Source organism: Panthera tigris, chromosome A3, assembly GCF_018350195.1.
Source record: "Panthera tigris isolate Pti1 chromosome A3, P.tigris_Pti1_mat1.1, whole genome shotgun sequence".
In the NCBI taxonomy this organism is placed as follows: domain Eukaryota; kingdom Metazoa; phylum Chordata; class Mammalia; order Carnivora; family Felidae; genus Panthera; species Panthera tigris.
In genome coordinates this window covers 63,143,222-63,170,167 of record NC_056662.1, presented here as the reverse complement: position 1 = coordinate 63,170,167, position 26,946 = coordinate 63,143,222, and the positions used below count along the sequence as shown (strand labels likewise).

The 26,946-nt window shown below is 40.3% G+C and overlaps 2 protein-coding genes across 9 annotated transcripts in view; one reads left to right on the top strand and one right to left on the bottom strand.

The window, feature by feature from the left end:
• ABCG5 (ATP binding cassette subfamily G member 5) overlaps positions 1 to 23,195 on the top strand; it is a 47,573-nt gene extending 24,378 nt beyond the window's left edge. For 5 of the 7 annotated variants that reach the window (XM_042981290.1, XM_042981289.1, XM_007097884.3 and 2 more), the window contains 8 exons: positions 473 to 612; positions 1,370 to 1,499; positions 1,962 to 2,175; positions 2,258 to 2,463; positions 3,246 to 3,384; positions 8,945 to 9,130; positions 15,872 to 15,984; positions 17,154 to 18,279. In XM_042981290.1, the coding sequence (XP_042837224.1) occupies positions 473 to 612; positions 1,370 to 1,499; positions 1,962 to 2,175; positions 2,258 to 2,463; positions 3,246 to 3,384; positions 8,945 to 9,130; positions 15,872 to 15,984; positions 17,154 to 17,347 (1,322 nt within the window). In that variant the 3' untranslated portion in view covers positions 17,348 to 18,279. Of the gene's footprint in view, positions 1 to 472; positions 613 to 1,369; positions 1,500 to 1,961; positions 2,176 to 2,257; positions 2,464 to 3,245; positions 3,385 to 8,944; positions 9,131 to 15,871; positions 15,985 to 17,153; positions 18,280 to 23,140 lie in introns of those variants that run through there. The other 2 variants (XM_042981293.1, XM_042981294.1) reach the window with 2 other exon arrangements.
• The window catches only part of DYNC2LI1 (dynein cytoplasmic 2 light intermediate chain 1), a 42,456-nt gene continuing 32,712 nt past the window's right edge, over positions 17,203 to 26,946 (bottom strand). Inside the window, exons 11-14 of one of the 2 annotated variants that reach the window (XM_042981295.1) lie at positions 24,745 to 24,842; positions 24,304 to 24,396; positions 20,457 to 20,565; positions 17,203 to 17,299 (exon numbers count right to left, since the gene is read on the bottom strand). In XM_042981295.1, coding sequence (XP_042837229.1) covers positions 20,503 to 20,565; positions 24,304 to 24,396; positions 24,745 to 24,842 — 254 coding nt within the window. In that variant the 3' untranslated portion in view covers positions 17,203 to 17,299; positions 20,457 to 20,502. Of the gene's footprint in view, positions 17,300 to 20,266; positions 20,566 to 24,303; positions 24,397 to 24,744; positions 24,843 to 26,946 lie in introns of those variants that run through there. The other variant, XM_007097840.3, reaches the window with a different exon arrangement.

The window sequence follows — 26,946 nt, the reverse complement described above, 5'->3', positions numbered from 1 at the left end:
CTCGGACTTTGTTGTATGGGTCAGAGTTTTTTGCAGCACAGAAACCGTGTCAGTATTGGAAAGTGCTCCACATAAAGTGAGGTTATGTCTTTTTAACCAGCCTCCTCTCAACCTTTTGAAAACAACTTGGTGCCTGCTCACCAGCCCTCGTGCTTTGTCATTGGTCCTCTGGACAGAGCCCCAACAGTCCACAGTACCATGTGAGAGGCTGATCTTGTTTCTGCCCTGTTCCCTCAAGGATTAAAGCCAAAATGTGCTATGCAGCTGGGAGTTGGGTCTTACTAGGTCAGGTTCTCTGTCTTGGGCTTGGGCTGAAAGCCGGTTTACATGCAGGTACTCCTCACAGCATACTATTTGGATGGAGTAAGATGGGATGAGACATCTCCATAAAGAACTATTCAAAATTCTGAGTTTAGAGCCCAAAGCCCAGGCTCATCAGTGACTCAGAAACCTGACCCTTCCTTGCCCGCAGAGGTCATGCTGTTTGATGAGCCCACCACAGGTCTGGACTGCATGACAGCAAATCAGATCGTTGTCCTCCTGGCAGAGCTGGCTCGCAGGAACCGCATTGTGATTATCACCATCCACCAGCCACGCTCTGAGCTCTTTCAGGTGAGAGGGACGTCTCTTGTTCCTGCTTAACTCATCAGGGGTGGGTAGATGAGTGTGTTGAGATGGGGATCATGAGGGAGAGATTAGTACTTGTCAACCAGAGCAATTGGAGCCAGTATGGGCTTCCTGATATAGGAAGGGTACCTACCATGTACCAAATACCTTCTGTGCACTAGCTCATTTAGTCCACACAACAGTCCTATGAGGTGGGCATCTGTACTGTCACTTAATAGAGAAGAGGGAGCCTTAGAAATGATGCCAAATTTAGTCAATACCACACAGTAAAAAAGCTGGAAGTGGCATTCATGGTCCAGTTGGCTTCAAAAGCTGTGTCTTTCCACTGAATCATATAGATTTCCTTCCAAAAATCTCACTTCATCTTCCCAGGATACTTCCCAGGATACTTTCCCAGGAGCTGTTATTTGCCTCTTGTAGACAAGGATCTGAGATTAAACACATGGACATCTTGTCCAAGGTCACTCAGTGGCATGACTAGGACTCAGACCCAGGTCCACTGGCCAGCTCCAGGAGTTCTCCTCCACCCCAGATGTGATGCTGAGCCCAGGCCGGATGCAGCATTGTGCACAGGAGCAACCCCAGCTGAAAAAAATAGGGACATGCTCTGTGTGTCTCCAGGGGACACAATAAGAATACTGATGCATGGCTAAGATAATCAAGGACTCACTGCTTGGAAATTTATTCTCCTGAAGAATATGGTAACCTGATTATACACTAATACCATCTATTTTCCAATCAGCTCTTTGATAAAATCGCCATTCTGAGCTGTGGAGAGCTGGTTTTCTGTGGGACACCGGTGGAAATGCTTGATTTCTTCAATGGCTGCAATTACCCTTGTCCTGAACATTCAAACCCTTTTGACTTTTATAGTAAGTTTTTTTTTTTCACCTTTCCCATCATGAATGTTTATTAAACTTAACCATCTCAGATTTCTGCCTGGATGTCAACAGCACTGGTGGATTTTATTCTTGTTTTTGTTTCGGTGTTTTCACTCTTTAAGGAATTAGTTTGGCTGGGTCCCTTAACTTACCATCTGATAGATGACCTGTCAGACTGAGGTGGGAGATCTCTCTTAAATGGGTGCATGTCCACTTTGTCAGAGAAAAATAGCTGAGCTTCTAAATTCTCACAGACAGCCTCAGTTGAATCCTCAAGGCCTTGCAGGTAACTTTAAAAGAATTCTGATTTTATAGGTGGGCATGAACAGAAAATATTTTGATTTTATAGGTGGGCTAGTACTCCTGAATCAATGATGAAACATGTATTATAAGCCATTGTGCATATATTTGCATTTAAAAACTCATGGGCCATTTCTTTTGGGAAAAAATTAGTGGACCTGACATCAGTGGATACTCAAAGCAAAGAACGGGAAATGGAAACCTACAAGAGAGTCCAGATGATTGAATCTGCCTACAAAGAATCAGCAATTTATCACAAAACCTTGGAGAATATTGAAAGAGCAAAACACCTGAAAACATTGTCAACGGTTCCGTTTAAAACCAAAGATTCTCCTGGAGCTCTCTCTAAACTGGGTGTTCTCTTAAGGTAAGAGCCTCAGCCCATTTTAGGTGGTTAGGCATCCACCAGTGAAAGAAAAGGAATTAAAACAGGGTTGTTTGGTTTTCAGGAGAGTGACAAGAAACTTACTGAGAAATAAGCTGGCAGTGATTATGCGTCTTGTTCAGAATCTGATCATGGGTTTGTTCGTCGTTTTCTATCTTCTGCGGGTCCAGAACGATGTGCTGAAGGGTGCTGTCCAGGATCGCGTGGGTCTTCTATACCAGTTTGTAGGTGCCACCCCATATACAGGCATGCTCAACGCTGTGAATCTGTGTACGTGCCTGTGCCTAGGGCTGGGGGGGGGGCACTTCCTCTCTTCCTGAATATCTCCCTTCTCCAGCTGGCACCTTGCAAGACTCCATGATTATAAGGGTATTTTGCTGAGCTAAACTTGGCCCTCTCCAGATTCTCTCCCTGGGGAATGGTAACTACTAAGTTACTGATATCTTAGTGTGAATTAGTTCACCAAGTAGATCTCTGAGGGTCTAAGGATCCAGGGAAACATGAAATTATGAGCTGCTGATGGGGCAGGGTTTGGGAAGGGTTTTTTTTTTAAAAAAGATCATCCCTGTTATCCCTTTCTCGGCCATTAGGATGTACAGCCCCTGGGAACCCAGATACCTGCCAACTTTGCACCATTAAATTCTTTTTGGAGACTATTTTAGGATAGCCAGCACCTAATTTTAAAACTCAGATAATCCAGAAGCAATACCTAGTTGCCTGATGTTCTGTGCCAAAACCCTGCACAAAAAGAGGACAAAGTACCTCACATCATTCATGACCGTTTTGCACGTGTGTTCTTGAATTTGTGACACCCTTCCTTTGATTTTAGAAGGAAATAAATTAGGACAGCCTTTGCAACCATACTGTAATTCAAGTAGAGTAGATTTCTGTGGTGGAAGGTATTTATAGTTCTGTGGATGGCAGGTTCCCCTTTCCAGGACTAGGGAGCCCCGGCTGGTTCCCACTGTACAGCCTCAGGTTTAGTTTTGGCTAGCCCTCCTTCCTTAGCTGTGTGGTGGCCAGCTGTTCTGAAACCTGCTTTCCATGCCCAGTTCCTGTGCTGCGAGCTGTCAGTGACCAGGAGAGCCAAGACGGCCTGTACCAGAAGTGGCAGATGCTGCTGGCCTATGTGCTGCACGTCCTCCCCTTCAGTGTCATTGCAACCATGATGTTCAGCAGTGTGTGCTATTGGTAAGGGGTTGTTCAAAGGTGTTTAGTCCCCCTGGGCCAGGCCTCCTGGGGAGTCCCAGATGGCCACTGGGACCAATGGAGGGGGAGCTCCAGGGTGGACAACTCCTTGCTCTTGGCCCTGGGGGGTCTGTCTTTGCCCATCAGTGTCTAGTACAATGTCCTGTCCTTCAGGACAAATAAAAGAACCCAGCTGGGGGCTGCATGGGACCTGAGAGCAGATCAGCAGGACTACATGTGCCAGGGACAGGCATGTCCCACATCTCCTGCAGGGCCTGGCCAGAGAAGATCGCTCTTAAGTAGCTGGGATGCCGGGGGGGGGGGGGGGGGGAGGTGACAAGCAGCTGTTAAGCATGGCTCAACATTAAGCAAGGCTTCCGAGCACCTGTCAGCTGGAACAGCAACTCTGCCTGACGTTTCCACTGACCCACCTGTGACATCACAGTTGGGCTGGTGTGAGGGGGTTTGAGCAATGGAAGAATGACTATGGGAAGAGGCACTGAGGAGCCATGAAGCATCCCTGATGCTGTTAGGTTTTGATTGATGGCTTATAGACAATGCTTCTTTTTGTTTGTTTTTTTTTGTTTCTTAGAGCTTTTAAAAGATATAAATCTGAAAATGTGTAGTTATTTGCATGATTTATCATCATAGGGAGAGGTATCTTTCCTAATCCCTGTGGCTTTCCCATAAGAAAAGATGGGGGCATTACTTGGTATTCTGTGACTCTAGTAGTGTAAATGTGCCCAGCTTGTCATCCCAGGAGAACTTCAGGCAGTCTTGAGATGTTGTCTTCAGGCCGCGGGATTCATGACTGCCTGAATAATTATAGGTGCTCCTAACATAGCCAGTATTCAGACCCATGATATGTAATACCAATAATAACTATGAATTAAGTGATACATAGGTAAAAGATAAACCAGGACCTAGTTAGTTTGAGCTCCCAGATGAGGACTGGGAAGGTCTTGGTGCAGGTGCTTAGAAGTTGGTATCACTCTGGAGAGTGACAGAGGCAAAGCCACTTGCTCTGAGTTAGCAGATTGGGCTCCCTGCTGAGGGCGATGGCAGGGACCATGGGGCCTCCCTGCTGGACCTGATGAAGCCTCATTCTCTGACACTCAGGAACATGTTGACTCTAATCCTTGATGTAAATAAACCATGAGCCTGTCTAGTTCAGGCTGAATGATCCAGGAACAGATCGTTTACAACCTGATCATTTTTGAGTAAATCAGGGTTGGCTGAAAATTGAAGACCTCGGTAATTTAGACTCTTGCTACTCAGTGTAGCCCACAGACCAGTGTCAGCTTTGCTTTTGAACTTGTTTAACATGTAGAATCTCAGGCCCAGCTACTGAATTGGATTCTGCATTTAACAGGATCCTCCTGGTGGTTCATGTGCACTTTAAAATGTGTGAAGCACTGATCTTGAAGACCATACAGTCTTTGAAAAACTGCCCATGAGAAAGTTCTGTAAGATTTAAGAAAACAGGGAAGTGTAAGCATACAGGTCAGGACTATTTTTGATTAAAGTCAGATATAGAAAGTCAGAATCATTTCCAGTGGTAGCATGCTGTTAGCAACATAGCAAACACTTCGATTAAATGACAGCAATGTTTGTTGAATGCCTACTAAGCACCAGCTTAGCCAGCACAATACTAGGTGCAACAGAAGACTCAAAGAGGAATGAACAGGAGGTGCTGCCCTCAGGCTTGCAATTCTGAAAGTTAAACATCTCTGAAAGTCAGAATGTATTTGTAACTCTTCTAGCAACATGCTGACATGAACTCAGTGGCAAAATCAGATGTGAACCCACACGATGTTCTCTGTACTTTTCCTATGTAAACACTCCTGTTCAGCAGAAATATCAATGTGCTTGGTTACAGGTGGAGTCCCTAATCCCACTGTGACAAGTATGGTCTGTGCAGTGTACAGACTTTCCAAAATCTGTAAATTGCCACATTCCAAAATACATCTGGCCCTAAAGCATTTCATATGATGGATTGTGGACATAAATCTCCAGATGACTTTTATTCAAGAAAGTGTTAAGATTAGTGTTATAAAGAAGCACAGTCACTATGTTGAGGAATATAACAATAATAACAACTAACACATACTGAGCACTTGCTTTATGTCAGGCACTAAGAGCTTTAAATATACCAATTCATGTAATCCTTTCAATCATTCTATAAGGGTGGTACTATACCTATCCTTGTTTGTAGGTGAGCAAACTGAGGTACAGATGGGGTATCTTCCCCATCCCAGCCAATTACAAAGGAGACCAAGAGCCGATTTGTTTGAGCGGGGAGAGCAACTCTTGGAGGACAACTCTTGGAGGACAAAACTCTTGGAGGACAGATGAGCAGAATTCCAATGGATGGAAAAGGGAGCAAGGGCATTCCAGGAAAAGAAAGAGCAGGGGCATAAGTTCAGGAGCAAAACGACATAAAACCTTTCCAGAGAAAAGATGCAGTTGTGCTGTGGGAATGAAGGATTATAAAGAGTAGTGAAAGATCTGACTGGCCCCTCTGGTGAGGTGGTGAATGCCAGGCTAAGGAGCTGAAGTGGATTTGATAATGGGATGGGACATAGGAGAGAAGTCTGAACCAGTGAGTGACCCATCTGTGATGGACTCTGGAGGGTGAGGCTGGCCCGCTTTGGCAGCAGACTGGAGTTAGGGCAGAGACCCTGGAGCCTTGGCAGCAGCCTATGGGAAAGGCAGAGGCCTTACTGAAGAGAGGAGCAGTGGCAACAAAAGGGGATTCACTTTGAAATACTAGGAAAGTAGAATCAAATGGGCTTAGAAACCATGGATTTGTTGGTGGTAAAGAAAGTCATAGAGAATGCCTGAGTTTTCCATCTGAGGGAATGGGATGGTGACAGCATCTTGACAGGAAAGAGCACGGACTTGGTTTTGAACATGTTGCATCTGGTATGCTACAGGACATCAGATGAGACACGTCATGCTGAGGTTTTGGTGGTAGGCTACAGCAGAAAGAAAAAGAGGAATAAGAGTAAAGGCCTGGGAATAGATTTTATAGGAGAGAATATTGGAAGGGGAGAAGGTAGTCTTGAGTGTAAACCTTATTTATTTATTTTTTTGAAAACATTTTAATGTTTATTTTTGAGACAGAGCATTAGTGGGGGAGAGGCAGAGAGCGAGGGAGACACAGAATCCGAGAAGCAGGCTCCAGGCTCTGAGCTGTCAGCACAGAGCCCGACATGGGGCTCCAACCCATGAACCGTGTGATCATGACCTGAGCTGAAGTCGGACGCTTAAGTGACTGAGCCACCCAGGTGCCCCAAGTGCAAACCTTAGGAGGCACCTTTAGAGTGTGGGAAACAGAAGGGTGATCAGGGAGGTAGAAGGAGTAACAGGACCAGGCAGCATCAGAGAAACCGAGGGAGGAGAGCATTTCAAGGAAGTGTAGTAAACTCATTCATATTGCAGGGGTTCGAGGAGATGAAGCATCAGATTAGGATGTCATTGGCAGTCTTCCAAAAACAAGCTTCAATAGGTTGGTGGAGGTGCAAGTCAGATTTACAAGGGAACAAGTAAGAAGAAGATGCTGCTTGGAAGCTCTTGCTTCCAAGAGATGGAAGAAGCAGATGCTGCTTGGGAAGCTTGGTGGTGTAGGGTAGGATGAAGGGAAGGCAATTTGCTCACATGGTTATCAGGCTCAGGGAATTGATATTTCAGGATATGGTAAATAACACCATCTGGAAAAACCATTAGATCGAGAATAGATGAAACTATAGCAAAATAGGATAAGTCACAGATCACGTTTCCAGAGTAGAGCAGGTTAGGGATAGTGGAATCAGGAAACATGAAATCAAGGAGCAAGTAGATAGGATCAACTTGGCAATGATAGGGGGAAAAGAGAAAGAATGAGCACAATACATGGAAGATAAAAAATAGGGAAGATAAAGTTAGCAAGAAATTCATAAAATGGGAGAGGATTCCATCTGCTGAGCACTGGAGAGAGTTTGAAATTGGGGAGATAATTTAAAATACAGGTATATATTAGCCATGAGGGAAGTGTTATTGGAACCCAATAAGCAATGAGAAAAAGTAAGGGGTCTTGGGGCCGGCTGAGGCATAGTGGATCTGATTAGTACAGGATTACGCCCTGTTCAGCACACCTACAGGGAGAGAACCTAAGTGAAATAACAGGGCTCCCAGGTGTGGGGATTGGGAAGGCAAAGAATAGCAGAAGCAGGTAAGGATCTGAGGCAATGAGGGCTTAGGGGAAACAGGAGACAGGAGGGATGCCATGATCAGAGAGAGCACTTTTATTTTTTTATTTTTATTTTTATTTTTTAACGTTTATTTATTTTTGAGACAGAGAGAGACCGAGCATGAATGGGGGAGGGTCAGAGAGAGGGAGACACAGAATCTGAAACAGGCTCCAGGCTCTGAGCTGTCAGCACAGAGCCCGACGCGGGGCTCGAACTCACGGACCACAAGATCACGACCTGAGCCAAAGTCGGACGCTTAACCGACTGAGCCACCCAGGTGCCCTGAGAGAGCACTTTTAGAATCTGAAATTTTGGAAGTAGAACAGTTTTGAGTAACATTGAAGTTTAAGACATGATGAATAATGAAGATTAGGTGGATGGAACCACTGGAATTGATCAGGTTACCTAATTAGGAGGCACTGATGTTGGTGGTTCATCAAGAAGGTTAAAGACCTTGAGGATAATGATAGTGGACAGGAGTGCAAAGACTGACCCTGGTCCAGATGCTATAAAATCCTCAAAGGTGAGAGAATGTTGTAAAAGCCACAAAGGATTACACGGGGAAAGAGAATTAACAGTATAAGCAAACCTTGTGATTTGTATAAGGATGGAAGGCCTTGAAGAGTGGTAAGCAGGCATGCTTATAAGACATGCCAACTCCTTTTCCTTACTCTACAAATGGAAGAAAGGGCAGCCATGTCTAATGGTTGTTGAGGACATGCTATCACCAGGGGAAATGTATGTAGTGGAAGGAATGTAAGAGTTAAGGGGTATGGATATAGGGAAGTGTGTTTATGAAAATGAAGATCAAATCAGTGGAAGGGGCTGGTAGAATAAAAGACAAGAATGGAATAGAATCAATGGAGGTAGCAAAGGGTTTTCACGTGGGCAACAACCCCGCATGATGGGGATGAAGTGCAGGGATGGAGGGGCAGAGAAGCCCATGGAGTGAGCCTGGGAAAGTAGGCTACCTAGAGTAGGAGCAGTGCTAACTAGGCAGAACATGGTTAATTATGGAGAAGCCTGGAGAGTTCAACAACCCTATTTATTGCACTAGTTGCAACCATTGTCTAAGTATTAATATTTTCCTGTGAGGACTGAAGGAGCTGGAAAAGGTGGCACACTGAGTTGGAGCCAACAGAAACAATGTGTGGTAATGAATGGTCTCAGATGTTGGCTGTGTTTCGAAAAGGCCTTTCCAAGGGGAGTTTGGCTTACCCTGCAAACGCTTCCCACCCACTAACCACCATGAACTTATTCGTAGAAGGCAAGTGTGATATTTTTATTAGATAACTCTTGGAGAGGAAACTAAAGATTTTATGTTTTTCTAGGACTCTGGGTTTATATCCTGAGGTTGCCAGATTTGGGTATTTCTCTGCTGCTCTCTTGGCTCCCCACTTGATCGGTGAATTTCTAAGTCTTGTGCTACTTGGTATGGTCCAAAACCCAAATGTGGTCAATAGCATGGTGGCTCTGCTCTCTGTTGCTGGGATATTTGTAGGATCTGGATTAATAAGGTAAGATACAACAATTCAAAGGATTTTCATGGATGATTTGTTGTTAATGGTCACTTGATAATGACGTTATAAGGCATTCCAGAGGAGAGCTATGTGATACTGGCTAAAGGTATCACCTTGTGGTCTGGAGTATTTATAGTGCTTGTTTACCATTGTTATTTAGACCTTGAACTGTTTACTATTTGTTCAGTAAAGTGTCTTCACACTGAGGATCAGGAAATGACAGTTGAGGCATGTTATCCGTATTTGATTCACATGTAATAACAAGAGGAGGAAAACCAATCCATCCTCCAGAAAAACTCCCTGCCTGTATTGCAAGCTAAATAGCATGCATTTAATCCATTTTTGCCCTGGCACTGTGGAGTCTCTATTCTGGTTCTCAGTTCCCAGTTTCTTTTAAGAAGTAAGAACAGTCAGATAAGAGCTTGTATGATAAAGGACCGATCAAGAAAATACTAGGAATAGATGACACACGCTGAATGTTAACAGAAATTATCTCTGGTAATATTTTTTCTTCATATTTTCCTTTATTTTGTAAATTTCTATAATAAACATCATTTTATAAGCAAGAAGTATATATACGCACATACATACATTTTAAAAAAGCAGTAGCAGAAAGGGTGAAAATTTTTTGAAGGGTGCCAGTAGTCCCAGGCAGGTAATGTGAGCAGGACCTGTAAGTACACTACGGGTCCCTGAGAACATGTGACGGTGGTTGCTTCTTTGACTTAAACTCACCTCATACTTAACTTTGCTCCAGTCAAACCACTGTGAAGACTCACAGGCCACACGCGGCTCCCTGGAGAGCAAGGCTGCCCGGAGTTAGAGATTTCCTCTAAGCACTTAGCTGCCACATGGGCAAGTCACTTCTATCTACATTAAGTTTCCTCACTTAATAAATGAAACTAATGATCTTGGTCCCACCTTCCTCAGGGGAGTATGAGGAGCAAATGAGATAATCAACAGGAAGACACTTCATAAGCTGTAGTGAGTTCTAGAAAGTGAAGTGTTACAAAGTGAAGTGAGCTGGTTTTGATCAAAGAGGATTATTTTTACACCACCATTATTACACTGTATTTGTGTTGCTTAAGTGGATTGTTAGCATCTATAAAAAATGCCCAAGTCAAATCACCCCAAGGGTATGCAATCAAGCCAGCAAGGTATAGATAGACCCACCTTGGGCAGGATCTCCACTTGAATATTTGAATCATTACATATTCCAGTCCGTCTGGCACTATTTTATGTATTTGGTTTGTTGGAAAAGGGAATTCATTGTTTGAAAGAGAGGCAGTGGCCAACATTACCAAAGACTCTGGGGCTTTTTGCAAAACCTCAATATCCCAAGGTTTCACCTGGGTTCCACTCCCATCACTGAAATGAAAATCTGCTCTTCAAGGACCACATCAACCTCCTAATCATAAAGTTCACGTTTTTCCAAGTCATCACCTTTCCTGACTGACTGCCCGCAACATTTCCATTTTTGGCTGTCTCCTCCTTTAAACACAAACAGAAATAGCTTTGTTCTTTCTGCTTACAAAATAATGCACGTTCTTGGGGGAAAAAATGTACACAATACAGAAGTGCATAAGGAAGACTAAAAGTTACCTGAAGTATTGCAACCTTCAGTTAAATTTTGTTGTGTATCTTGTTAGACTTTTATATAATCTTTAATAGGAATGAGCTTATGCTGTTGTAGAGGAGTTAAGGATGCATTTAACAGTATAATGTTGGACAGTCCCATGTCAGTAAATTTAGATCTATGTTTCCTTCCTCTCTAAAGTACTCCAGGGGCTTCTATAATGTAGCCTGATTGTCCTCCTGTGTCTTTCATGGATCCATTTGTCTCCGTTTGCCACCTGCACGAAGCCTCTCTGCTGGTCCCTTGGCTAGATCAGCTCTCTGGGAGCCTGTCAAGTGCCGCTTAGGTTGCAGCCTTCCTTCCTTTATTTTATTTTTTTTTTAATTTAATTTAATTTAAATTTAATTTAATTTTTTGTTTAATGTTTATTTATTTTTGAGAGAGACAGCATGAGTGGGGGGGAGAGGCAGAGAGAGAGGGAGACACAGCATCTGAAGCAGGCTTCAGGCTGTGAGCTGTCAGCACAGAGCCTGACGTGGGGCTTGAATTCACAAGCTGTGAGATCATGACCTGAACTGGAGTCAGACACTTAACCGACTGAACCACCCAGACACCTCTGTTTTTGTTGTTTTTTTTTTTTTTTTTTAACTTAAATTCAAGTTAGTTATAATACAGTGTAGTCTTGGTTTCAGGAATAGAACCCAGTGATTCATCTCTTACATTTGACACCCAGTGTTCATCCCGAAAAGTGCCCTCCTTCATGCCCATTACCCATTTAGGCCATACCCCTACCCACCTCCCCTCCAGCAACCCTCAGCTTGTTCTCTGTGTTTAAAACTTTGTTATGGTTTGCCTCCCTCTCTGTTTTTATCTTATTTTTCAAAACTTCCCTTCCCCTATGTTTATCTGTTGTGTTTCTTAAATTCCACATATGAGTGAAATCATGGTATTTGATTTTCTCTGACTGATTTCGCTTAGCATAATACATTCTGGTTCCATCCACATTGTTGCAAATGGTAAGATTTCATTCTTTTTCATCACTGAGTAGTATTCCTGTGTGTGTGTGTGTGTGTGTGTGTGTGTGTGTGTGTGTGTGTAGATGTGGTAAAGATGTATATATTATATATACATACATAATGTACATACATAATATACATACATATATATAATATATACATATACATACACACATTTCTTTATCCATTCATCAGTCAATGGACATTTGGTCTCTTTCCATAATTTGGCTATTGTTGATAGCACTGCAATAAACATTGGGATGCATGTGCCCCTTTGTATCAGCATTTTTGTATCCTTTGGATAAATTCCTAGTAGTGCAATTCCTGGGTCATAAGGTAGTTCTATTTTTAATTTTTTGAGGAACCTACATAGTGTTTTCTAGAGTGGCTGCACCAATCTGCATTCCCACCAGCAGTGAACAAGGGTTCCACCAACATCTGTTGTTTCCTGAGTTGTTAATTTTAGCCATTCTGACAGGTGTGAGGTAGTATCTCATTGTGGTTTTGATTTGTAGTTCCCTGACAATGAGCGATGTTGAGCGTCTTTTCATGTGTCTGTTAGCCATCTGGATGTCTTCTTTTGAAAAATGTGTATTTGTGTCCTTTGCCCATTTCTTCACTGGATTATTTGTTTTTTGGGTGTTGAGTTTGGGAAGTTCTGTATAGATTTTGGATACTAACCCTTTATCTGATATGTTATTTACAAATATCTTCTACCATCCCTTCAGTTGCTTTTTAGTTTTGTTCATTGTTTCCTTAGCTGTGCAGAAGGTTTTTTATCTTGAAGTGGTCCCAGTAGTTCATTTTTGCTTTTATTTCCCTTGCCTCTGGAGACATGTCAAGTAAGAAGTTGCTGCGTCCAAGGTCAAAGAGGTTGCTGCCTGTTTTCTCCTGTAGGATTTTGATGACTTTCCTGTCTCACAGTTAGGTCTTTCATCCATTTTGGATTTATTTTTGTACATGGTGTAAGGAAATGGTCCAGTTTCATTCTTTTGTATGTCACTGTTTAGTTTTCCCAGCACTATTTGCTGAAGAGGCTGTCTTTTTTTCCATTGGATACTCTTTCTTGCTTTGTTGAAGATGAGTTGGCCATATATTTGTGGGTCCATTTCTGGGTTCTGTATTCTCTCCCATTGATCTAGGTGTCTGTTTTTGTGCCAGTACCATACTGTCTTGATGATTACAGCTTTGTAATACAGCATAAAGTCTAGAAATATGATGCCTCCCACTTTAGTTTTGTTTTTCAACATTAATTTGGCTATTTGGGATATTTTCTGGTTCCATACAAATTTTAGGATTTTTTGCTCTAGCTTTGTAAAGAATGCTGTTGTTATTTTGATATGGATTGCACTGAATGTGTAGATTGACATTTTGACAATATTTGTTCTTCCAATCCATGAGTATGGAATGTTTTTCCATTTATTTGTGTCGTCTTCAGTTTCTTTCGTACACTTTCTATGGTTTTCAGCATACAGATCCTTTACTTTTGGTTAGGTTTATTCCTAGGTATTTTATAGTATTTGGTGCAACTGTAAATGGGATTGATTCCTTGATATTTCCTTCTGCTGATTGATTACTGGCATATAGAAATGCAGCTGATTACTGTACACTGATTTTGTACCTGCGACTTTGCTGAATTCTTGTATCAGTTCTAGCAGTTTTTTGGTGGAGTCTTTTGGGTGTCCCATGTAGAGTATCATGTCATCTGAAAAGAGTGAAAGTTTGACTTCTTCCTTGATGATTTGTATGCCTTTTATTTCTTTTTGTTGTCTGATTGCTGAGGCTAGGACTTCCAGTACTATGTTGAACAACAGTGGTCAGAGTGGACATCCTGTCGTGTTCCTGATCTCAGGGGGAAAGCTCTCAGTTTTTCCCCATTGAGGATAATATTAGCTGTGGGCCTTTCATATATGGCTTTTATGATGTTAAGGTATGTTCCTTCTATTCCTACTTTCTTGAGGATTTTTATCAAGAAAGATGCTGTATTTTGTTAAATGCTTTTTCTGCATCTACTGAAAGGATCATATGATTCTTATCCTTTCTTTTATTAATGTGGTGTCTTATGTTGACTGATTTGCAAATACTGAACCAGCCCTGTAACCCAGGAATAAATCCCACTTGATCATGGTGAATAATTCTTTTAATGTACTGTTGAATTCAATTTTCTAGTATCTTGTTGAAAATTTTTGCATCCAGATTCATCAGGGATATTGGCCTGTAATTCTCCGTTTTAGTGGGGTCTTTGATTTTAGAATCAAGGTAATGCTGGCTTCATAGAAGGGGTTTGGAAGTGTTCCTTCCATTTCAATTTTTGGAACAGTTTGAGGAGAACAGGTATTAACTCTTCTTTAAATGTCTGGTAGAATTCCCTTGGGAAGCCATCTGGCCTATGACTTTGTTGGGAGACTTTTGATAACTGATTCAGTTTCTTTGCATCCTTCCTTTAAAAGGATGGCATCCTCTTGAGGGCAGCAGCAGTGCCTCATTCATCATTATAGTTCTCAGTGGCCAGCCCAAGGCCTTGAACCAAACAGGTTGGCAAAAAATATTTGCTGAATTGAGTGAATGAATGAATGACTACTCTCTCCTTGGACTGTGTACATACTGGATCAGTCACCAACTTCTGTTGGGTTTATTCTTTGCTGTCAAATCACAAATGCATGTGGAGCCTTTACTTCTATTTCACCCTGTGTAGTGCACTGCAAGATGAAGGCACACGGTTCCTACCTCAAGGAGGTAACCCTCTGGCTAGCTGAGCAATCAGCCTGTCATGCCATCATCCTGTTGCAGGCCTTTGTCATCTCATACTTGAACTACTGCTGTAACCTCCCTTTTGCTTTTCTGCTTTTCCTAATCTGTCCTTATTCTGGCCCCTTCTACTTGCTGGTGCCACATTAATTACCTTAAAACACTATTTTCATGGTCTTTCAGTGTCAGCTCACTGAAAGGCCTGGCTGTCATTCCAAACCCAGCTCCCATGGCTTCATAGCCTCTGTTCTAGCCCTTCTGGCCCTTGAGTCCCATGTGCAGTCCTTGACATGCCTGTGCTCATGCCGCCCTTCCTTCCTGGAGTGTCCTTCCTCTTCCCTCCTTCCTCCCCAGATTCCTGCCTGTCCTTTCCAATTAGCAGCCTCTAAGTTGGCAAATTCAATTTTGTGCCTTAGAATATTGCCAGTAACTCAAAGTCATGGGGCTTGGGAGTCCCTTGAGAATAGGTTAAAAAAAAAAAAAAACAAAACCCCATAAATACTAAGTATGAGAATGTCATGGACATGTGGTGCTAGATTTTTATACTTGGCACAAATCGTTTACCACTATGTATTTTTATAGTCTTAAGGGTATATATTCTGTGTCCCCAATTACACTGTGAGTTCTCTAGGGGAAATTTCTTTTGAATTCCTCAAGCACTTAGAACTAGTGCCTTGCATATAGAATTTATTACATATTTTTTGATTGACAGAAGTTATATAGTGGACAAAGGAGGCCATAGGGTCAGCATGGAGTTTCTCCTGAAATAGACTGAACCGAGGGGACAGAGTTCATTTTCACAATGAGTGTCTGCTTGCTCCCTCCATCCTCTCCTCTTACAGTTAATTTTCACTTCACACACTAGCTCCTTCAAATCTTTGTTTAATCACAAATATCCTCCTTTAAAGTGATGTGTTAGGTGTGTTTTCTCTTTCATGTTTATATCAGTGGTGCTTATCAAAAAAAAAAATTAGACACCAATCCATCATCAGGGGATTGTTAAATTAAGGTTTCTACTATAATGGACCACTGAGCTATAATTAAAAATGATGGAGTGCTATGCTTACTGACTTGGAAGGCTGTCTGACATATGTTTGGTTGAAAAAAGCAGGTTAGAAAAGAGCATGAAGAATATGATTCCAATTATGTAAAATTTTATAAACATACGTACACACATTACATATATCATCAAAATATTAACCATGGTTATTTCTGGGCAGTGGTATTTCTTTGTACTTCTCAGTATTGTTTGATGTTTTGTATAGTGAGTGCAATTTTTATAATGAGATAAAAACTATATTCATAACAGGAAATGTAAAATGAGGGTTGTCTTTCTTTTCATTTGGTAGGACTATTACCAGAGCCTATTGAATTTCATCTCTATTTCTTTCTCTTCAGAAACACAGAAGAAATGTCCCTTCCTTTTAAAATCCTCAGTTACTTTACATTCCAAAAATATTGCTCTGAGATTCTTATAGTCAATGAGTTTTATGGACAGAATTTCATTTGTGGTAAGTACTCTATTTTGGAATATAATCTTTTTTACATACTCCTCCGAGGAAGCAATTCCCTGAGGAAATGTATTTTTTAAACAAAAGCTATATTTTATAATAGATTTAAAACCTGTTTTGAAATAAAAGTCTGTTTCTTTGATTTTTTTTTTTAATTTTTTTTGATGTTTATTTATTTTTGAGACAGAGAGAGACAGAGCATGAGCAGGGAAGGGGCAGAGAGAGAGGGAGACACAGAATGTGAAGCAGGCTCCAGGCTCCAAGCTGTCAGCACAGAGCCCGACACGAGGCTCTAACTCACAAACTGTGAGATCATGACCTGAGCCGAAGTTGGGTGCTTAACCGACTGAGCCGCCCAGGCGCCCCAGTTTCTTTGATTTTTAAAATAAAAGTCAAGTTAGTCACCTGTCAAAGGCCAATAGCTTAAGGCCACTCTTTTGTTTGTAGAAAATGATAGCCCTGGGGTGCCTGGATGGGTCAGTCAAAAGAGCATGTGACTCTTGATCTCGGGGTTGTGAATTTGAGTCCCACATTGGGTGTAGAGATTACTTAATAAAATCTTCAAAAAAAAAAAAAAAAAAAAGATAGACCTAATGTATGCTGAGGTAAACCCCTGTATACTCTGGATGGAGTCAGTTTCTATACCTACTGAACAGAACAGATTGAAGCAAATTGCAGTGGCTTCCTTCCTAAAATGTATGTAATATATATATAGCTGAGTAAAGCCATTTTTGGCAAAAGTCTGTTTTCCTAATCCCATGAGAGGCAGTGGGAACATAGTAAGGTCCTTCTGGCCATGGAAATCCCAGGCCACTTTGTGAAAACAGCTAAAGAACAGGGCAGAATTTAGTAGCTATTTTAGATATTTTTAGGTGGTAACATCTAACCTTAGGATATTCAGTACTAGGTGATCATAAGAGATCATGATTTTTATCAGTACTATGATAATGAGTTTATACCCCAAATGGAAACAAACCCATTTCCATCTTCAAATGAAGCCAGGACCCAGAGCACCCACTATTGCTTCATCTAATAATGAATTCTGGATTCTCTAAATTTAATGTCCTATATCTTTCATGACAAAAGATACTTAGCAGACAGTTGGTAAATACTTGTTGATTAAATTACCTGGGAAGCATCATATCTGACACTGTCAATCTTCCTGGCAGGCAGCTCAAATGGTTCTGTGACAACTAATCCAATGTGTGCCTTCACTCAAGGAATTCAATTCATTGAGAGAACCTGCCCAGGTGCAACATCCAGATTCACGACAAACTTTCTGATTTTGTATGCCTTTATCCCAGTTCTTGTTATCCTAGGAATAGTTGTTTTTAAAGTAAGGGATCATCTCATTAGCAGATAGTAAAGAACATTGCTGCAAAAATGGACCTTACACCCCAAATGTGCATGACTACTTGGAATGTCTAAACTAAGAAAGTCACATGTTTCTTGATAATATAAAGTCTTTTAAACATTAAAACTCCCATCTGTGCCCCTCAGATCCACACAGGTCATGATATTCCAACTTGCAGGGACATGTGATATTTGGAAATTGTGACTGAGCTGGTCCAATTCTTGATATGTAAATATCAAGAATTCATAAAGTTATGGGAGACTGGTGAGATTATTTTTCTTTGTTCCAAGTGCAGAAAAATACATGTTAAAAAATTATGCTTACAAACAAAAAAAATTAGGCTTACACTTGATACAAGATTTGGTAAGAAGACGACATGTGAATGATCACTCACTGTAAATAACAGAAAAGAGAATTGTGGGTTTGACTAAAGCACGCATCATGCAGAATTAGGTAGGAATTCTTTCATTATCATTTAAAAACCTACATGAGGGGGCTGAGTTACTCAACCACATTAAAAGGATGTTAGGCAGATGCTGGATGATGAAGACCCCTGAAACAGAGCACCTGGTGATTTTTTGGGGGTAGTTAAAATGAAAAACTAGGAATGGGCTGAACTGAGAACATCACATACCAGACAAACCTCTGGTAATGTTTTTAAAGATGAGTTTGCTATTTTTCCACTTTTCACTTGTGTATGTTACTAAAGTGTATGCATTGAGTAATGGCATCTTAAGGCTAGAGAGCAGGTATTAAAGTCCATACAGAAAAGATGTTCAACTGACACAACATTTACACTAAGAAGAACCAGGTTACACATGTGGAATTCAGATTCTTGAATTGTAAAGGGAAAGAATGCTGATAAATACAAATACACTTATTTTACATATTTTTCGGGATGAAATGATGTATATAGATGATTAAAAATGAGTTCTGTACTATCTTTCTGATTGTCAAGTAATTCATGCACAAGTCTGAAAAGACACTGTCTCAGTGTTACCATGGTAATTCCAAGGGAGACCATCTTAGTGAGTACATGAACTTGTTCAATTGCTGTGACCTAACTTATAAAGAATGATAAATTATAGCATTTGAAATGTCTTACATTATAGTAGAAAAGATCATTTCATTAAGGAGACCATAGTAAAATTCTGTTTCTTAGAATAGTATTTAAGGATCTGGAGACATTGGCAAATTACCAGAATAGTATTGTCAATTTTTGTAAAAGGTCTTTGACACTGATGATTATGGTGTAATAGTTACATAATACCTTACAGATTATATATGTCACATCAGTTATAGATAATTCTGGAGATGATAATCTACTAAAGTAGTTCAAAGAGAGTCCCACAGGAACCTCTTTTGAAATCTCTGATTTCAACTTACTAAAGATATGGGTGTGCACTGTAAGTGGAAACATTTCTACTATTCATATGCAGATGAATTTCATTCTAGCTCAGAAACATTTGGAAAATTGACATAGCATGTGACTTCAAGCTATTAAATGTTAGTGATACCACCTTAGAAGAACACAATGACTTTCAACATGCGACAGTCTGTGTCTTAAGTCAAAAATGGACAGTGATGTGTAAGACAATCAAATTATATAATAGAAATTTCTATTGTGGAATAGGCTGTTTCTTCCCACCAAGTCAGTGATGTTTCTGAGATTATAATGTTCACTGTTAAAGGGAGCTCTTTCTCCACAGTACTCAGTCAGGGTGCCTGTCTGCTGCTAAGACTGAGGTTCTTCAGAAACATGCTAAAAATCCTGTTGTTAAGAGGGCTGGACCCACATGCATTGCAACTAGTTGATGAAGTCTTACTTCACTGCAGTGATCAGGTAGTTTGCTATCCACTCAGATACCGCTCATCCATTTTGGTGTTCTTGGGGTTAGTGTGCTTATTTGAAGCTGGGTATGGTATATTAGAGCAAACATATTTTATAATGGAAGGGGAAGAACACAGAGTCAGTGACTTTCCTGGTTAATGACAATAATTCTGCTTACTCCAAATTGAACTTGGCTAGCAGACACACAAATTCATAGGCTCGAGAAAGCTTCGTAAAGGCTCTTTCACCTTGGAAATGATCTCCGTTATTACCAGTTCATGAAGCTTTGGCCTGCTTACTAATAACATATCTCCTTAAATTTACCTGTTCTTCAAAAAGTTATATTCATAATAACTATGCCAGAATCATTGCAGGTGCTGATTAAAAATGCAGATTACTGTACCCCATTCCAGACCCACTGATTCAGGAACTCTGTGTGTGGGGAGTCAGGAATGTGCATTTTATTTAAGTTCATTTATTTATTTTGAGAGAGTGAGCGGGGGGAGGGGCAGAGAGAGAATCCCAAGCAGGGTTCACACTGTCAGCGCAGAGCCCGATATGGGGCTCAATCTCACAGGATCATGACCTGAGCCGAGATCAAGAGCCAGACACTTAACAGACTGAGCCACCCAGGAGCTCCAGGAATGTGCATTTTAAATAGGTACTTGAGAGGGTTCTGGGTGGCTCAGTCAGTTGAGACTTTTGATTTGGGATTGGGTCGTGATCCCAGGATTGTGGGATTGAGACCCACGTCAGGCTCCATGTGGAGCCTGCTTGGGGTTCTCTCTTTCTCTGTCTGCCGCCCCCCCCCCCCTCCTTTGTGGTCTCTCTCTCTCTCCCCGCTAATAGTTTACTTCAGGTGCTTCTTGTGCCTGTGTTTCAGAATTAAATGATAGCACCTGTGCATGTGACCCGGATTCTGGTTTCCTATCAGACATACCTGAGAACATACTTCAAGAAGGAATGTGTCTAATATAAATGCTTAAACTCACACTTGTAACTGTTACTAAAGGCTCTCGCTTTCACAGTCCTCAAACCATATAAGCAGAAACCTATAAATGCTGAACTGAGGACATACTAGATAAACACATTAGAGGCAGGCAGAAGATTCTTTTTATTTAAAAAAAAATACTGCATGTAATTACACAACTTTTCCCCCTTTTTATAGACTTAAAAGTATCCAGGGAGTTGCACTAATACAAGAAATTCCACTTTTCCTTTAACAAATTAGACATCTTAACTTTCTTCACTTATTACCATAATAGCTAATTAATAAAATAAACTTACTTGTATTTGGGAAAGAATAAATAAATACACTATAGTTGAATTATGTTCAAGAATCAAGCTCAATTTGTTTCCAAGACTTGCAGGAACTTCTTTTGTATTGTTCCAGTTCCTAAAACAAAAATATGTATTACTTGAAGAGAAAAACTTTAAAAATTAAACTAGGCGCCTTAATGCTGCCTTAGCATCTTTTAGATATGACAGTATATCCTTTGTGGTATTATCATTTTCAAAATTTCTGGACAATTCTGTAAATTCTTACAATTAGGATTTTCTAGAAATGTAGTCTTCAGTGTTTCTGGGTAGCCTAAGCAACACTTTAGAGATCCACTTCTTAAAGACGAAATTACATACTATATATACATATAAATTGTCTTTCAACTATTAAATGCATTTGTCATACTTTAAGTATTTAAAAGTGATCTTATTTTTTGTTTCCTATTTGTCAAAACTGTTGAAGTCAGCAAAATATCTGTATTTAAAATGTATATATCCTTTGACCCAGTGCTTGTACCTTTCAAAACGTGTCTCACAGAATAATAGAGAAGAGTGCAAGAACATAAACAGAAGGATATTCACTGCACTGTGTATACTGGCGCACACATGAAGGCAACTTTCCCAGTAAGGGAAGACATCAGTGCTCATTCGCACATGGCTTCATGGGCATCTGGCGAAAGTAACAGCAGTCCTATGTGTCACACGAAGAAAGCAGATAGGTGGAGAGAGGATAGGATACTTCCACTTTCTATGTTACATACTTCTATGTCTTTTGAGGGTTTTTTTTCCCACGACAAGTATATGTTACTTTGACAATTCATAAAATCCAGTATGGGTGGATACCCTGCATGAGATGATTGATATGCAAAGGGACCATCCCTAAGGGGATTGCCTCCTGGCCTCTTGTTGTTCCTTGTCTCAATAACTGTACAAAGTAGATTATTTCAGATGAGTGAAAAGTGGTTATTCTGCAAGATAAGGCAACCACTGCCCTTTGGCTAACATAATTGAAGTTCACAGTTCCTATGAAAAGAAAATTCCATTCTCATTTTCAGAAAAACTGCAGATTGTCTCTTTCATACCTGTACTCAAGTTGTTTCAATTTAAATGTTAAAACTTTTAAAACTGAAGACTTAGTTTTTAGATCACAGCTTGGTTGTTGTTTTTTTTTTTTTTTTAAAGGAAATTAATTCGGTTCATCAGTTATCAAAGAGTTCAAAGATGTTTAACTCCCAAGGAATAAACAGTAATCAGTTATCTTGTTTTTAACTGCAAGCACTGAATTATTTTTACCAATGGTAAGGGTGAGGACATTGTTTAAAATTCTTTGCTAGAGATACCTCCCTTCTGCAGACAGCAAACTGAGAGAAGAATTGGGCTGGTCACACAGGTCATGTCAGGGAAAATAAAGAATGACTGGTGTGATACACAACTCACCATATCCACAAGACCTTCAGTACTGCTGTCATAGGAATTCAAAATAATATGATGATGCTTTAAAGGAAGAAGAAGTAAGATTTTCCTTATACTGCAATTCTTCACGGCTATTTTAGAAAGCCATTTTAAAAGTGAACACAAAACTAAGAAAGGTTTTCAATTTGTCTCAAGAACCTCTAAAGTTTTAAGGGCGCCTGGGTGGCTTAGTCGGTTGAGCGTCCAACTTTAGCTCAGGTTATGATCTCACAGTTATTGGGTTTGAGTCCCATGTTCAGGGTCTGTGCTGACAGCTTAGAGCCTGGAGCCTGCTTCGGATTCTGTCTCTCTCTCTCTCTCTCTCTCTCTCTCTCTCTCTCTCTGACCCTCCCCTGCTCATGCTCTGTCTCGGAAATAAACATTAAAAAAATAAAAAAGATGTGGTATATACACAACATTACTCAGCCAAAGACAGAATGAAATCTTGCCATTTGCAACAACATGGATGGAGCTAGAGAGTGTAATGCTAAGTGAAACAAGTCAGAGAAAGGTAAATACCATATGATTTCACTCATGTGGAATTTAAGAAATGAACAAAGGAAAAAAACTGGGGCTGTAGTTAAGCGTCAGACTCTTGATTTCAGCTCAGGTCATGAGCTCACGGTGAGACTAAACCCTGAATGGGGCATTCTAGTGACAGTGCAGAATCTGCTTTAGATTCTTTCTCTCCCTCTCTCTCTGTCCCTCCCCCCACTCACACTTACTCTCTCAGGATAAGCTTAAAAAGAGCAAGAAAACAGCAACGTGAAGAAAGAGCTGAGGACAACTGGCTAGATTTTCACCTAACATAGACAAATTCTTTCATAGGCTGTGTTAATAGTGAAGAATGCTAGGTATTGTGGGGTTGCTTTCCAGCTCCACTCCAAATTCCTTCGGTTTTAGGTCAGGGAAGATGGATCTGAATGTGAAAAGTCATGATGCTGAGAAACATCCCAGCCCTTTTATAATACCTGTGCATGTAAATGTAATAAAAGAGATCAAACTATGTGACATAAACATAACAACAGCAGTTAAGTCATTGACTCCTAGATACTAATTCACGATGATTTCCAACTAATCTTTAGTCAATTGCACACATAATAAAGGTTACATGAGGTCATCTGTTTCTACATCATGCCTCTCACTTTGCTACAGCAATGAAACCCTCTATTCATGACACAGTTTTCAAAAGTCTTGTGGACTCTGTTTAAATAAAATGCTTTGCTTTCTTATTCTAGGGCCCCTGAAGATGAAAGGCTAGTGCTGAGAAAATCACTCTGGTCACTGCTCCAGTGGATGGTTGTGTTCAGGTTACACAGCAGTGTGACTGTCCCGAGTGACATAGCACTACAAATCCCACCTGAGAGGTTGTTAGGGCATCCCATTTATAGTGCCTACTTGTGTAAGGTTGGATTCTGCACAGTGTCCCACTTTATCAAACTAGAAGGAAATCTAAGAAAATCTAAGTATTGGGTCATGATGAATTTACCAGCTTCTGCATTCTTACATGACTTGTGTATCACAAATGGTACTAGCTAGGCATATATGGAACTCCATCTCTCTTTTTTTAATGTTTGAGAGAGAACGAGCAGGGGAGGGGCAGAGAGAGAGGGAGACACAGAATCTGAAGCAGGCTCCAGGCTCTGAGCTGTCAGCACAGAGCCGAACTTGAGGCTCGAACTCACAAACCAGGAGATCATGACCTGAGCCAAAGTCAGACGCTTAACCAACTGAGCCACCCAGATGCCCCATTCAGTGTCCATTTTTAATCACTTTCCTGGGAGATCCTATGTTTATGTGGTTTCAGACTGGATAGTTCTGAGTTTTTCTGGTACAAGAAAAGTTTTAAGTATGTAATGTTTTAACAAAAAACAAAACCTTTTAATCCCACAAACAAAAGCATATTATGAAACTGTCTCCCCAACAGCAAGGTAAGAATCACTACCCCTCTTCAACATAAAGTAAACGGGAGAATCCAAAAACAGTATGTGAACATTACGTCATGTCTCGGTGCTGGAATGGCAGGTGGCTTAAATTCCTTCTTTGTGCACATCAGAATTTTATTGTTTTATAGAGTGAAGATGTGCTATTTCAATTTTATTATTTTTTTTAATGTTTATTTTTGGAGAGAGAGTGTGAGCAGGGTTGGGGCAAGAGAGAGAGAATTTCAAAGCAGGCTCCAGGCTCTGAGATGTCAGTACAGAGCCCAGTGTGAGGCTTGAACTCATGAACTGTGAGATCATGATTTGAGCCAAAGACGCTTAACCAACTTAGCCACCCAGGCGCCCCTCAATAATTTTAAAAGTAAAAAACAAACATTAAATAAGAAAAATCTATGTAATTCCAGATGTATTTTGTGATAAAACTCAAGATGCAATAAAATAAGTGTTTAGGATAATACCTGATCCTTCTGCATTCTCATTTCGTCAACTTCTCTTTCAGCATACTGAGGGTCTCTTGCGGGGTCCTTGGTATCTTTTAGTGTGTTGATACTCTGAAATTACAATTCGAGTCATTTCATGCCCAGACCCCCAGTGACTACTGCCTGCCTCAGCCAGCCATTGGGGCCCATTCAAATTCTACCAGGCCCTCTCCCGCCCTTTCCTTCTAGCCACTATCTCTCCCTCTCAGGAAGCCTGCAAGCTGCATTTGAAAGTGGAGTGGGAGCTATGTCTTGCCCACCTTTTAAGTCCCAGTGCCTTGTGTACAATAGACTTTTGGCACATACTTGATTTTTGAGCATGTGAATAGAAAGCAAAGTAATCATAATAAACTCAGGAACACTTCCCAATAACTGAGTAGTACAAAAAAGTCTTGCTTTAAAAGAACTAGAAATCTATACCTTTGGTGGAAAGACCCTTTCATACACTTTTTTCCACAATTCCATTGGTGAATGGGCATGAAGCTTTCCAATGTCATTATCAGGAACAGGAGGAGATCCTAGAATTGGAAGTTGTACTCCAAATGACTGCACTGATTAAAACTTGACAAACTATCAATAAAACAGATGGCACTTAGAAAAGCATAAATCCTAGATCAGTCATTTCCCTTCTCCCTAACATAGCCGCTATTAAAATTTACCCCAACACAGTATAGCAAGACCACTTGCCCCAGATTCTAGCACCAGAGGAAGAGGAGACAAGAGTAATGGGTCAACTGTGATTCTCTTTCCCCACACGTACACTGGTGTCCAGCAAAAATACCGAGTTTGGTATTCTCATGTGTTTGTGAATTTGTATGTAAACAGACTGTCTTAACATGCTACTCATTAGAATGCAAATTGGGACAACTAATTCGGGGAGGTAATTTGGCACTACTACCTCCTATGTAAATACAGAAAAAAGTCGTATGTTATTACCCAGAAACCCGTTTTTGGTGTTTAACCCAGAAACACCTGCACACACGTATTAACAGTTTCACACTGCACCATCGTTAGTGTTAGTGAAAAATTGGCCACAACCAAACTGTCCATCAGTAAAGGCATAGTAAACTAAATTATGCACAGCCATGCTCTGTAACTGTGTCCAGCAGTCAAAATACCAAACAGACCTAGCTGTGGCACTACTGTGGAAAAACCACTAACACACATTGAGTAGAAAAGGAAACTTTAAAAATAATAGCTAGAGAATGATACAATTATGTTCAAACAAATAGTTTTTTCTACAACATTCACACATCTAGAAAGTGGTCTGGAAGTACACATATCAAACTTGATTCTTATGTACTGTTTTAACATTTTATAATGAGCATGCCTTTATGTATTGATTATATAATTCAATTTGAAAAATTGCTGCCACTTCTTGGCAGTTGTCTATAATCTTGAGATTTCTAATTCTTTCTCTTCTACCATCTACATTGTTGATCTTTCAGTACCTCTTTACCACTTTGGTGGGAAAGACAGTAATGCGATCCACCAATCTAATTCAGCTTTCCTAAGTTTCTGTTTGTCCTCATTTGTGTGTGTGTGTGTGTGTGTGTGTATGTGTGTGTGTAGTAAGTTCTATACAATTTTATCACCTTTGTAGGTAAACATCCAGTACCTCAGTTAAGATACTTACTGTATAGTGCCATTGTTTCAGGATCCTATGTGTTGGCCTTTTATAACCACACCACTCTCTTCCCAATCTCTTCTACCTCCCCATCTACAGTCCTGTCCCTAACCTCTGATCACCATTAATCTTTCCTCCATTTCTAACATTTTTTTCATTACAAAAAATTTAAATAAATAGAGTCCTATTGTGTAGAACCTTTCCTGATTGGCTTTTTTCCCATTCAGTATACACTTGGATTAATCCAAATTATTGTGTGTATCAACAGTTTGTTCCTCCTTTTTGCTGAGTAGTATTTTATTGTATGGATATACCATACCATAGTACATAGTTTTAAACAACATCTCTGGTTGTTTCTAGTTTTGTGCTATTACAAATGAAGCCACGGTGAATATCTGTGTAAAGATTTTAATATGAACATAAGTTTTAATTTCTCTTAAATGCCCAATAATGCAATTTCTAGGTCATATGGTAGGTGCATGTTTAGTTTTATAAGAAACTGTCAAACTGTTTTCAAGAGTGAAAACTACCATCTGACATTCCCACCAGCAATGTGAGTATCCAGTTTCTCTGTATCCTTGCCAGCATTTGGCATTGTCACTATTTTTTGTGAGCTATTCTGATTAGCAAATTGTGGTTTCAATTTGATTTCCCTAATGATTAAAGATATTAAACATCTTTTCATATGCTTGTTTGCCATTTCTATATCCTCTTTGGTGAGATGCCCGCTCATATCTTTTGCCTATTTTTTAGTTGGATTCTGTTTTTACCGTTAAGTTATATATTCTAGATACTAGTCCTTTGTCAAATATGCAGTTGAAAATATTTTCTCCCAGAATGTGGCATGTCTTTTTATTCTTTTCAAGTGGGATTTTAAGAGCAAAAAGTTTTAATTTTGATGAGGTCTAAGCTCCATGATTTATTTTACATCCAAGTTAGTTAGCATGTAGTGCAATAATGATTTCAATAGAGTCCAGTGATTCATCCCCTACATA